Source organism: Xiphophorus hellerii, chromosome 3, assembly GCF_003331165.1.
Source record: "Xiphophorus hellerii strain 12219 chromosome 3, Xiphophorus_hellerii-4.1, whole genome shotgun sequence".
NCBI lineage: Eukaryota > Metazoa > Chordata > Actinopteri > Cyprinodontiformes > Poeciliidae > Xiphophorus > Xiphophorus hellerii.
The window spans coordinates 8,801,106-8,813,125 of NC_045674.1; the positions used below are offsets into that span (position 1 = coordinate 8,801,106).

The 12,020-nt window shown below is 35.7% G+C and overlaps 1 protein-coding gene across 1 annotated transcript in view; it reads left to right on the plus strand.

Moving 5' to 3' along the window:
- The window catches only part of grik3 (glutamate ionotropic receptor kainate type subunit 3), a 120,164-nt gene that overhangs the window by 81,356 nt on the left and 26,788 nt on the right, over positions 1-12,020 (plus strand). The window contains exons 8-10 of the mRNA XM_032558977.1: positions 281-388; positions 2,579-2,692; positions 6,742-6,945. Coding sequence (XP_032414868.1) covers positions 281-388; positions 2,579-2,692; positions 6,742-6,945 — 426 coding nt within the window. The remainder of the gene's footprint in view (positions 1-280; positions 389-2,578; positions 2,693-6,741; positions 6,946-12,020) is intronic.

A 12,020-nucleotide genomic window follows, 5' to 3' on the forward strand; every position in this document is an offset into this window, starting at 1 on the left:
TGAGCTATCAAAGTATTCGCTAAATATAAAGAATACAAAATAAATTAAATAACAAAAACAATAGTGTAAAATTTACATTTAGGCAAAGCTTTTACAATTTACGCAACAAGCAAATATATTCTGTTATTCCACCTCCTAATGACATTGTAGCAAGAAGGGCAGATGATAGAAAGATGAATGGATGGATCACTCAAGCCTCCATATTAAAAATAAATCTGCTATTGTGCTGATGTAATTCAAATGTTCCTTAATATTAATATGCAACATTTTTATGTTTCAGTCTCACTGGGATGGTTTGACTGGAAGATTGTCCTTCAACAAGACAACTGGGTTACGTACAGACTTTGACTTGGACATCGTCAGTCTAAAGGAGGATGGACTTGAAAAGGTGAGTTTGTTTCACCGAACTGGGATCTGCTGAAGATTTCTTCCTGTTAAAGGAAAGCTGTTCCTTTCCACTGAGGCCGTATGCTTACTCAGGATGGGGGCGATAGCTGCAAAGTCAGTGAATGAATACAATCTGCTTTTACTACATCCTTTGCAAATTATATTTCATTATTTGAAACAATAAAGTATGTATGCACTCCAATGTGAATCTGTCTTTAGAAGTAGATTGATGATATATTTATTAAGATAATTGTAGATGTTCGTCTTGAGATTGCAGCTATAGAAAACATTTTCTTTAGATTCTGTTTCACATCTTTCGGTATTAATCACAGATTTTTTTAAAATATTGAAATATTAATGTTAAAGCGTAATTTGACTTTTTTAAGAGGAGTATTGGGAGCTAAAACATAAGCATAAGTTAGTAGATAATAAAATAAATTGTTTGGCTACACAATTGGGTGTTAATAGCAGAATGTCTAAGTGATCATTTTAGGTAATGCTTAAATTACCTAATTTATGTTTGGTACTAAAATGAATAAGGACATTTTACAAAAAGATTAAAACAACATCTACCAGGTCAAAATTGTAGAATGTATTTTATTATACTGGAGGGCAACTACAACAGCTATTATCTGCTAAGTGGCTTTCGTACAGTATGAATGAATAAAATAAGGATGAGTCCCATTATGACTTCTTCAAAAACTCCCTAAAGGCTTAGGACTCTACAGTATAATAGCAGAGACTTTTCAGCTTGTAACCCTCCGGAAAAGAGCTTTGAAATAATTCTTCTCCTTTTCACTGGCGCCTTGTCCTGCGCGCAGCCATTTAAACTGAAGCGTTGCAAAAATTATTTGATGCCATATTATTATTGTGCTTTTGACAAATCCTTCACTCAGACATGTTAGCGTTGATCCACAACCTGCTGCAGTTTGCTAGATTTTTTTTTTCCTTCCTTGTATATCCACGGAATCGGCTTTAACTGGGTGAGCCTGTTAAGATGTGGACTTTTTTTATCCCCAACTAATCCCTTGTAATTGAATATTAGCCTAAGTTTATGAACAGGTTTTCAGTGTCACTTTTGGTAGATGAGAGCATGCCCAGGATGGTGAATTAAGTGTAATGCTCTTTGTGTATTTGCATGAGAAAATAACTTTTGAATCAACTAATTCATGCTAATCATGTTAAATGAATTGAACTAATTGTAATTGGATACTATTAGAAGGAGTTTTGCAAAGCGGGAGCATCCTGATATTTTTAAATTCTCTCCTGGAGTCCTCTTCGGTTTTGTGAGACAAGCTGTAACTAATGTGGTTTTCAAATTAGAGCATATGCCTCTCCCTGGATTAGCCAGGGAGGACATTAACAGGCATTTTTCATGCTTTTGTGTGTGCTTGTGTCTCTGTGTGTTGGATGGTGAGCGTCTTTAAATGGATTCACCTCAAGCACAAATCCCAGTGAATATTAAAAGCTCAGAGTGTAGCAATAGAGGAAACAGAGGAGGGCTTGGTGGAAAGCTTGAGTTGCAAACAGAGATTGCTATAGACAGCCACAGGACTATTTGTGCTAATGATATGTTCCAGAGTGTGTTTCTACAATGTGCTGAGATATTTGCCTTAAGGCTTCTTACACGTGTAACATCTTTTTATTTGCTCAAATCACTTTGCTTATTTCACTGACACTGCAGAGAAAAATTACTCGCACAATGGAATCCAAGCTCCAATTTTTCTCCTTCTGTATTCTTTTCAAATTAGCTGTAAGATTTAAAATAAGCATTGTGTTTGTTAGTGTCCTACTCAACATTAAGTTGTTTTTTTCATTCATTGTTACATATTGTTAAAACTGAGAGCACTAATAATATAATTACATATGAGGTAATATGGTTTGTTTTTAGCAGTTCAATAGAATTTTAATGATCACCTCAGGCAAATAACAACACTATTCAAAGAATTTTATCATTGTGTGGTTTACCCAATATCTTTTTTTTTTCTATCAGTGTATATTCTTGACTACCCATACTTTGCAGAGCACCTTAGCCTGCTGATAAAAGGTGACACAGCCAATCATCTAATGCTGCTGGAGATGTGTTCAACCTGGCACTAATGCAGGAAACAGTTGGCGGAGGAGTTTGTGGAGGTCATAGCTCGTCAACAGACACAGCACACTTAGCTTGCACACTTTTCATCTTCTACAGGTGGGGAAGTGGAGTGCGTCAGGAGGTCTTAACATCACGGAAGTGCCGAAGCGAAAAGGGATGAACATCACTGATTCTCTGTCTAACCGTTCTCTTGTCATCACAACCATTCTGGTAGGTCACAAGACGTCACCATGTCTTCCTACTTTTCTTACGATGATGCTGATCCCTAGGAATCAGGTTTAATTCTATTAACATATTTACCTTTCTTTTTTTTAAAAATCCACTCCAAAAATATTTTTTTAATACACTATATTGCCACAATTAAAATAACAACCGCTTTTGCAAACACACAAGCTTTAGTGATTAATATTCCATTACAATATATAGGCTGTAACATGTTTAATCTTCTAGGAAAGCTTTCCACATGCTTTTGGAAGGATCACTTTTAAGGGAGCACTTGAGCTCAGGCAATGACATTAGACAAGATAGCCTGGATGACAATCTATGCTCTAATTCATCCCCATGGTTTTTTGTTGGGTTTAAACAATAAACTCATTCATCCATGTGTTTATGGACTTTACTTTGTGTACTTCTGTCACTGGAACGAAGGGACCTAGCCCATACCCTGAAAAAATGTACACTTGGTATAATAAAGTCTAACAATACCACTTTCCTGATGACTTCCAAACCAAGACTCGTCGGTTTGATTACCAGACAGAGAAGAGTGATTTCTCATTCCTGAGTTGATTGGTGCATAGTGTTGTGTTTACACGTCTACATCTTACAATTTGCATTGCTCTTGATGAAGTAAAGTTTATATGGAGCTCCAACGCCATGAAAACCCATTTTATGTGCTTCTCCACTCATCATTCTTTAGCTAATCTAAGGGCCATGTAAAGGGCATCTGCAGGGTGTTATGCACTCTGTTCACTTTATTATCTACATTTATTTTAGTCTCTGTAAACCTGATAGATGGTTGTTTGTGAAAATCCTAGTAAACCACGTTGACTGGAGCAAACGTCCATTTCTCATTCAACTTCACTTAAATCTTTTTTCTACCTCATTCTGATGCTCTGTTTGAACTTTAGCAAATTGTCATCACCTCTTCTAGATGTCTAAATGGTTTGAGTCTTAACCAGGGAATGCTTTTACTGTTTCTACTATGTTGTCTACTAACATCATAGGATAATATTTTTGCCGAATTGTGTGTTGTAACAACTTGGCTCACTGGATATTTAAGCTTTGGGAGTGGAGATCAGGAAGAAAGCAGCACAAATGGAGCAAGTGAGACTATAAACGAGCATTAATTACACGTTCAGACAAAAAGACCTAGAAAATGCCTCTTTTAGACCCACATTGCCATTTACTTGGCGTTTGTCCTTAGCTCTGTCACCTCCGGTTGGTGTCTGTGGAGGAGCTATTACAGAGGTGATGGCACAGACCTTCCCCTGCACACCCCTTAAAGTTACAATGATAAACACTGTTATTATGCCTGTATTGAGCCACAAAGCTATAATTATGACAAGCAGGATTGTGGTAAGGAATAATTATTGCCTATCAGGTGCCATCTATATTAATTCTGTCTCAGAATGGAGAAAATGAACAAGGATTTAAATGGTCTAATGTTGAACCGCGATACAGTACCAGTCACTGATTTTATGCCATCGTGGTGTTAAGTAGCTTTTATTTTCTTTCTATCTTCTTAAATATATATTTTTTGGATCTGACAAGCCTTCTTCATTTTGCAGTTTCTTCGGGAATCATTAGTTTAGGAACATAAAACTTTCAAACTGTTAAGAAGAGCTTATATTTTAATATCAATCTCCCCTCGTAGTGTAATGAAATTGCATCACACTGATTCTCAGTGATGCATGAGCAAGACATCTGACAGCTTTATACTGATAACTTTGCAGTAGAGATTAGGGCACTTAATGTGTTTTTCCTCTTACAATAATTGTTTGCACTCCATTGCCTGTAATGTCTATTTGCAAGCCTGCCTTCCTCCTCTTTTTGTTGTGCACGCTCATGCTGCGACTGGAAGGGTTGAGCTGGTATAAAGACTTTGATTTGAGTCCAAACCTTGGGGAATTGCATAAACGGGAAGGCTAGAAACAGATGGTAATGGCCTTCTCGTTAAACATGCAAACTTTTTGATCAAGTTAATTGGACAACTTAAGCGAAGTTTTTGGCCAAGCATTTTGCTATTTAAATGCATTGTCATCAAGTATTCATGTCACGTTGTTTATTTAAGAGGAAGTTTTGTGTGTATAATATCCAAATAGATTTAAACAGGAACAGTCAGAGAAATTTTGCTAGCACTCAGTGGGGAAAATTTGGGAACCTGTGTACCCTTCTTCATTTTTTGCTGATATTTTATTTGTTCAATTTCTGTACCAGATTCATGAAGAATATTTCTGTATTTAAATGCAGAAGCAAATAGGCCCATGTTAGATGGACAATTTCTCAGACAAAAAAAGTAATATCTTCTTTGCAGAGATCATTTATGGGAGTTTTATTTATTAACCTATTAATGTGAAGCATTTCTTGACCCACAATCTTGAAATGGTGATAATGTATTAAAAAATGTAACACATTTTTTTAAAAACATAAAATTTAATACATTTAATTTAACAAAATATAATAAAAAAACTGCAAAAAATCAAGCACAGCTAACTAAAAACGAAGACCCTTTGTGATGATTCTATTTTATTTTACATCAATAGTTCAACTGGTTTCTGATTTTTGAGTATGTCAAGTTATTTGCATTGGGTGTAATAAATATTAACAAATATGGGTTGGGTGCCCCCTAGTATATCCCTAACTCTTGATTCTCCAATAATTGATAATTTCCTGATGGTCATTCCTCAAGTGCTATGGTCACCAGTTTTCTCCTTTGTGTCTCCCCCTTTTTTCTTTTGTACCTCTCTCTCCCACTGACAAAACACAATGGCATGGGGTCACCTTCACAAGAAAATTAATTACTCTGCTTCTGAGCTCAGTTAGTAAATTATACAATGGCAGTTGCGTGTAATAAATTGTAGCTTACTTTTGCATAAATGGACCGACATGTTTTTAAATGTGCAGGAGTATTTGCAAATCTGTCTTTCAGGGAAATAGTAACAAGCACCAAATAAAGGAAATCATTTATGAACAATTCAGATTTAGTCATTGTCTCTGCGGGCAACAGTGCCGTTGCTGTCATTTGGAGGATGATGACAATTTATGAAGGCACCATCGTGTTCATGTTCCTTTTCACATTTGCTTTCCATCTGTAATCAGACAGTCAAAGTTTGATGAGTTGGGTGGATTATCGCAGGCCTCTAAAGATTGTTGGGTAACTGAACAGAAAATGTTACTTCTTTATACTAATAACGCTGTCTCTGTTACTTTCATATATAATGTTTAGTTATTTTGATATTGAATATTGAAAAACTAATCACTGAATTGTGTAGCTCCAATTATATTTATTTCTCATGCAAATAATACCTATTTGCCATACTGGTCTTTATACGAGAATTACTTGTACCAGTCACTGATTTTATGCCAGTGACTGGTTGGGGTTTGTGCTCAAACAGCTAGTCTGCAATTACTACTTATTAGCTTAACGACATCATCTGCCTGTTTTTCCCTGAATGTGTCTTTCTTGTACATTGTAAAAAAACGGACAACCCCCTTTGGTTAAATGTTCCTATTTTATTTGTTAAATGCCATTTGCCATAATGAGTCTTTTTTACACAGAATTTAAGTTTGCATGTTTTCCAGTATTTTGCTCATGGTTGTACATACCCCTCGATCTTTTTTACACTTGTCACCACTGATTTAACTTATAGCTGAAAGCTGATTTTCCTCATAGTTTTAAAGCAGATATGAACTTTTGTTTCTAGGTTAAGGGACTTTGTCACAGTTTATTACAGCATCTGGCTACGATGTATCCACCAGCTAAATAAGTTAATATCCATCAATATGTTTAGTTTGTATAGGCCTATTGGAGCTTAGCATTTGGGTATTTCATGTTTCTGTATGTGAAAAACTTCAATCTCCTTTCATATTTTAAGTCTCTGTAGCTGCACACTGAACTTGAATCTGCTGTCACTATCTGTTAAGTGCTACAGCGACTCGTCAGCTCAGATCGCTTTTCTTCAATTAGGTGCATGTGCTGAAACAAATTGAAAAAGCTGACCTCACCATTGCTTCTCATTTGATCTTTTGGGTCCGTGCAGGAGGAGCCATATGTCATGCTTAAGAAGTCTGACAAGGCACTGGTTGGGAACGACCGTTTTGAAGGATTCTGCATCGACTTGCTGAAAGAGCTTGCTAAAATCCTGGGCTTCACGTATGAGATCCGCCTGGTGCCTGATGGAAAATACGGCTCACTGGATGACAAGGGACAGTGGAATGGCATGATTAGGGAACTTATAGAACATGTAAGTCTTGCTTTATATAATTTTTTTTTTCTTTTTTTTTTCTCTGGCTTCAGCCGATGAGATAATGACTAAAAAAAAGCACCTTTTGCTTTGCATAATGGGAATAAAATAAACCTGTCAGCATCTGCAAGCCTCACTAATTAACACCATAATTGTGTTTGAAATGTTCACACAAGCATTCACTCACTATAGCGATGAATATGAGCAGTCGGATGTTTTTGCATTTCAAAGACTGCCTGGGTGCTGCAGTAGTATGAGAATTCCCAGTTATATTTCATGTAAATAAACACAAGCGGGACGAAACAAAATGCTTGGAAGCCATGCTAGGCCAAGGTCCATTCCAGATTGTGCATATAGTAAAGAAAGATGGTTTGAGGTCCCTTCCAATTCAAAAAAGGGCAAATTATTGAAGAAATAAAATCTTCTAATTTTACTTTCTTGTTAGGGGTGAGTGGTAGAGTAAGATGTCAATGTTATATTTGAGAATTCAAATAAATGAAAATTTTTCAAATATCTTAAACCAAACAACTGTTTTCAATCAGGATGTCCTGATCAATAATGTTAATAAAATCAATTCGAAATGCATGCTGTAAGAAAGACTACATTTATTTTATCAGTATTGCATTGTCAGCATTGGTAATGTTATTTTATCCCACTCACCTCAAAGAATATGATCCGGACACTTCATTTTCAATCTGTTTACCTTGACAGTGACATATATTTTGTCCCATCCAATTTTTATGTTTTAAAGCTCACAATTTTTTCATGTAGTGTGAAACTGCTAGACTAACACTAGCATAATTTGTCTCTGTTTTGATATGACTCATTGATTATTTGTGTCGTAGCTTGTTTCATGTTAATTATGGCCGAGAAAGTTCTCTTTCTTCATCAATTCAGCTTTTTTGGTTTGAACATTCTAGACATTAATGGCACTTGCTTTAGCTGCTTCTTCTCCAATTCTCCAGCTTTTAGTGGATGTTACACTTTTGTACATTTTGTACACTTGTAAAACCTTGCGTTCTTTTTACACTTCTCAATGATCAGTGGTTGCTTGTTAAGTGTAAAAACAGAAGTGTGAGTTCTTCACAGGCGCCCGAGTTCTTGAGCCACAATTTCTCTCAGGTTCAGTTAGAGCCACTCACTTTATGCCCAGACTGCTTATGAATATAGCAGTGATTATTATGTGTACTTAAAAACATACAAAGCTTTAAAAGGTGTCCATGAGAAAAAAATTATTAACTTTAGAAAATAGGTTTTATTAACTTTATCTGTTTCTACTCCTCAGGTGAGCTTAATTTTAAATACTCAATGATTTTTTGTCTTTGAACTAAGAAAAAAAATTATTTAGAATATTATTATATATAAGTCAAAATATTCCTTTTAATATTAGATATCATTGCTATTTACTTTGTAAATAGCACTTTGTACATTTTGTGTCATTGTAGAATTTTCAAAGGCCTGCCTTTCAGCTGAACTGCAGGTTGTGTCCTCCATGTAGACAGTGATATAGTTATGATTGAATACAAGTCAGGAAGAGCCTTCTAACCTGTCAGTTACATTTATGGCACAATTATGTCAAGGTTGCCTAAAAGTTATGAGTGTGCTGATGTCACTCGGTGAAACGCAACGCTTGCCACAGCTGGATGACCAGAGGTCTGGAAGAAAGCGTGTGATGAAGCACATCTTGAAAGGATTTTTGCAAACACGTCGACCATCGTCTTTCCACAGGACAGTAGGTGATCGCAGCAGTCTCTGTCAAACTCAAAACTTTAGCAGTCATGAAATAGCCTTGCATTCAATTGGTGGTGGTTATTCTCTGCTGGCATTTCATAAGTGTCCCTGTCGGTGCACTCCCTTTGTCCTCAGCCCCATCAGGTCAGAGCTGTACGCAGCTGAAAACTTGTAATAGCGTAAGTGGCATTTAGTGCAGGGAATTGTGTGGCAGGAGTCAATGGCTTGGTGCTGAAAGGGTTGGAAAAGGTGGACTCCCACTGCAGCACTTTATTTTTACACGCAAGCTTTTTGCCAGATCCACGTTGATAACTATAACCTTTAAGGGAACAAATGGATTACCAGAGGCAGACAAGTCAGGCACAAACTGGAAATGCACGAGGCCACAATTTAAAAGCACATATGTTTTTTGTCTTTGGTTTTTAAGTGAAAAGTTCCTCGTTACCATAGTGAAAAAGGTTACCGGTTTGTAGGCAAAGAAAAAAGCTGTAGTACTAATAAATGACTGCTTATGACTTAAGATATAAATACTGTTTTGCAAAGAGGTAGCGTCAGGTGATAGACACCTCTGTGCTGTGTATAAATTCTAATATAAGCTGTTAAAGGGCAAAACATAAGTAAGCAGTAGCATCTAGAGTTTAAACAAGATATTTACATTAACTGCATGCAGACACAACAAATTTTCCTCTTTTTTAACTTCAAATTAACTCAATCAGGATTACAAATTGAGGCGACCATAATTAAAGTTTTTTCTGAGATTATTTCTTTGTTTTGTTTTTTAGATTTAGATGTTTATAAAGAGTTACTTACTAATAATAGAATTGTTTCTTAAACTGTATGACTGGGTCAAATGTTTTGAGTATCACACTAGTTGAAATAACTGGAAGTTTGGCTCATTCCTCTTCATAGACCTTAGTCAGCTTTCCAGGCCAACTTGCGATCGGAGCCCTTATTCTCAAAGATTCCCAAGACTAAACCTTTGCTGCCAGTGGCATTATTTTAGCAAAATTCTTAGAAGTTCTTGAATTGTAAAATTTTTCTTAAATTTTGCCCTGGTAATGTGTCGTTCATACAGCAAGATTTAAAAATTGTCATTGACTTTGAAATCCTGAGAGACCACACACATAATGCCAAAAATCTTTGATGTAACAATTTTGGTTGGGTCACACAACAAGAGCAACACACCACAGACAAACTGATTTCCCAGACAGGAAGTTTTAAAAAAAACTTCTAGAATTCCAACGTGACTTCAGTCTAAACAAACATGGCAGACTTGGAAGAAGCCAGTTTTGACAGTGTTGTGAGCTTTTGTTGTTTTTTTTGTCAGTCATTTCACCAGATCAAATACAATGAGGCAGTCAGAGTAAATTGCTGACAGCTGAACGTCCGCATTAATATCAAGTAGATGACATAATGAAATGACCAACATGGTGAGAGGCTGTAATGAATGACAATAATGATGAGAATGTAAATATGGTACAATCAAACATGTTGATACTGTGTGGTAATTAATTACATTTGGTATAGTTACATCATCATAACAGTTTTCTTAATTCAGACTAGATTTTATGACAGGTTCATTTCTATCAATGGATTGTTTTAGGTGTACACACACACGCACCCCCCCGCCCCCCCCCCACACACACACACACACACACAAATATATACTGTATATATATATATAGTAATGGCCACTTCAAAACATTAACTTTGTTTTGCTTTAGCCAGTTTATAGCCAATTTAATTATATTCGTAGACTTATTGTGCATTAGGAGAAACTATTTGTTCCTAAGCCTCAACTTGTCTAAGGCTTAGTAACATCTAAGATATTCTCTAATCAATTTTTTAACATTTAGGAAAATAAAAAATTAAAATACTTATCCTAACTGGCCTAAAACAGAAATTTTTAGTCTGACTTATTGCCACAAAGTGAAGAAAATAACTTTATTTGCTTATAGAGTTTACATAAACATCAGGGCTTAACTATTGGTGTATTTTCTTTTAGTTTATAGCTTTGAAAAGCAAGAGAATCTAAAACCATTGAAGAGCTCACCCAAAGTGTCATCTGAATCATCAGTTTACTCATTGCTTCCAGTGCAACACCTGAATTGAAGATCAGCATCTATACTGCCGGTTATTGCTTTTACTTCTTCTTATCCAAGTATTATGGATGCAAGGAGATAACGCTGTAGATATTTATTCAGTTCTATTTTTTGGTTCAGTGCTTTTGGTTCAGTGCCTTGTTGATAAGAGTAAGCTGATCATAATTCGGCAGACCTGAAGCATGGGCTAAAAGGCAAGCTCAGTCGATTTGACCCCGAGATGACATGAGACGCAGGCATCAAAAGGAATCCTCATATCTACAAATCTGTTGGAAGGAAAAGTAATAACAGTTATGCACAAGATAAAGAAAGTACATGTGGACATGCTGGTATTTCTTTCATTTTTGTAATTACTTTGTGTTAACCTCCTATAACCCATTGGCCCTTCTGTTTAGAGGCAGTAGATAAGCTGTATAATATTTGAAAGTGTTTTTTTTTTTAGAAGGGGTACAAAAATAAGTCAGGAAAACACATACCGGTAATTGTCCCCGAACACATAATGTTGCTTACTACAGTTGATATGCTTTGAAAGAATTGAAAGCATTCTTTCAAAGCATTCTTTTTATTGATATTTATATATAAATAAATATTCATTGATATTTATCTATAAATCTATGAATATCAACTTATCTGATTTTCTCCACAAGAAGGGACATTTTGGGTTGACATTGCCAAGTGTCACAATTTTATATGTGCAACATGCAGTGGTTTATTTTACTGTAGTCACAAAACTCACTGCTGTGCCAAAGGGCATTGTTTGTAAGGTGCTAAATGATGCAATAGGCCTTGTTAAACTTGATTTAGTCAAAATAGATGATCACGTTAATCATGCTGTGATGCAAATGTTAATAGCATTCTTACCACATCGTTTGTTTCAAGGCAATTAATCTCTTCACCGACAGATACACTGAAAGGTTTTAACCAGCACACTTACTCTTTGTCTGTGCATGTTGTCAGATAGATTTATGGTAAAAACATAAAGTTGGAGATTATTTAACAGTGCTTTAGCAGTATTTTATTTGAAAAAACCCCAAAACAAAACAAAAAAATTATTTGTGAGGAATTCATTCTAACCTGCATGAGAGTGACTTTGATTTTTATCAGACACAGCAGGGCAACTTGTTGATGCTATTGACCTGTACTGTTATTGCAGTCCTATAATTGATTTATTTGCCTCAGAAGACACACCTTTTGTTAAATCAGTTACAGGCTGCAACTAAATAATGCTTTTGTTTTTTTTCC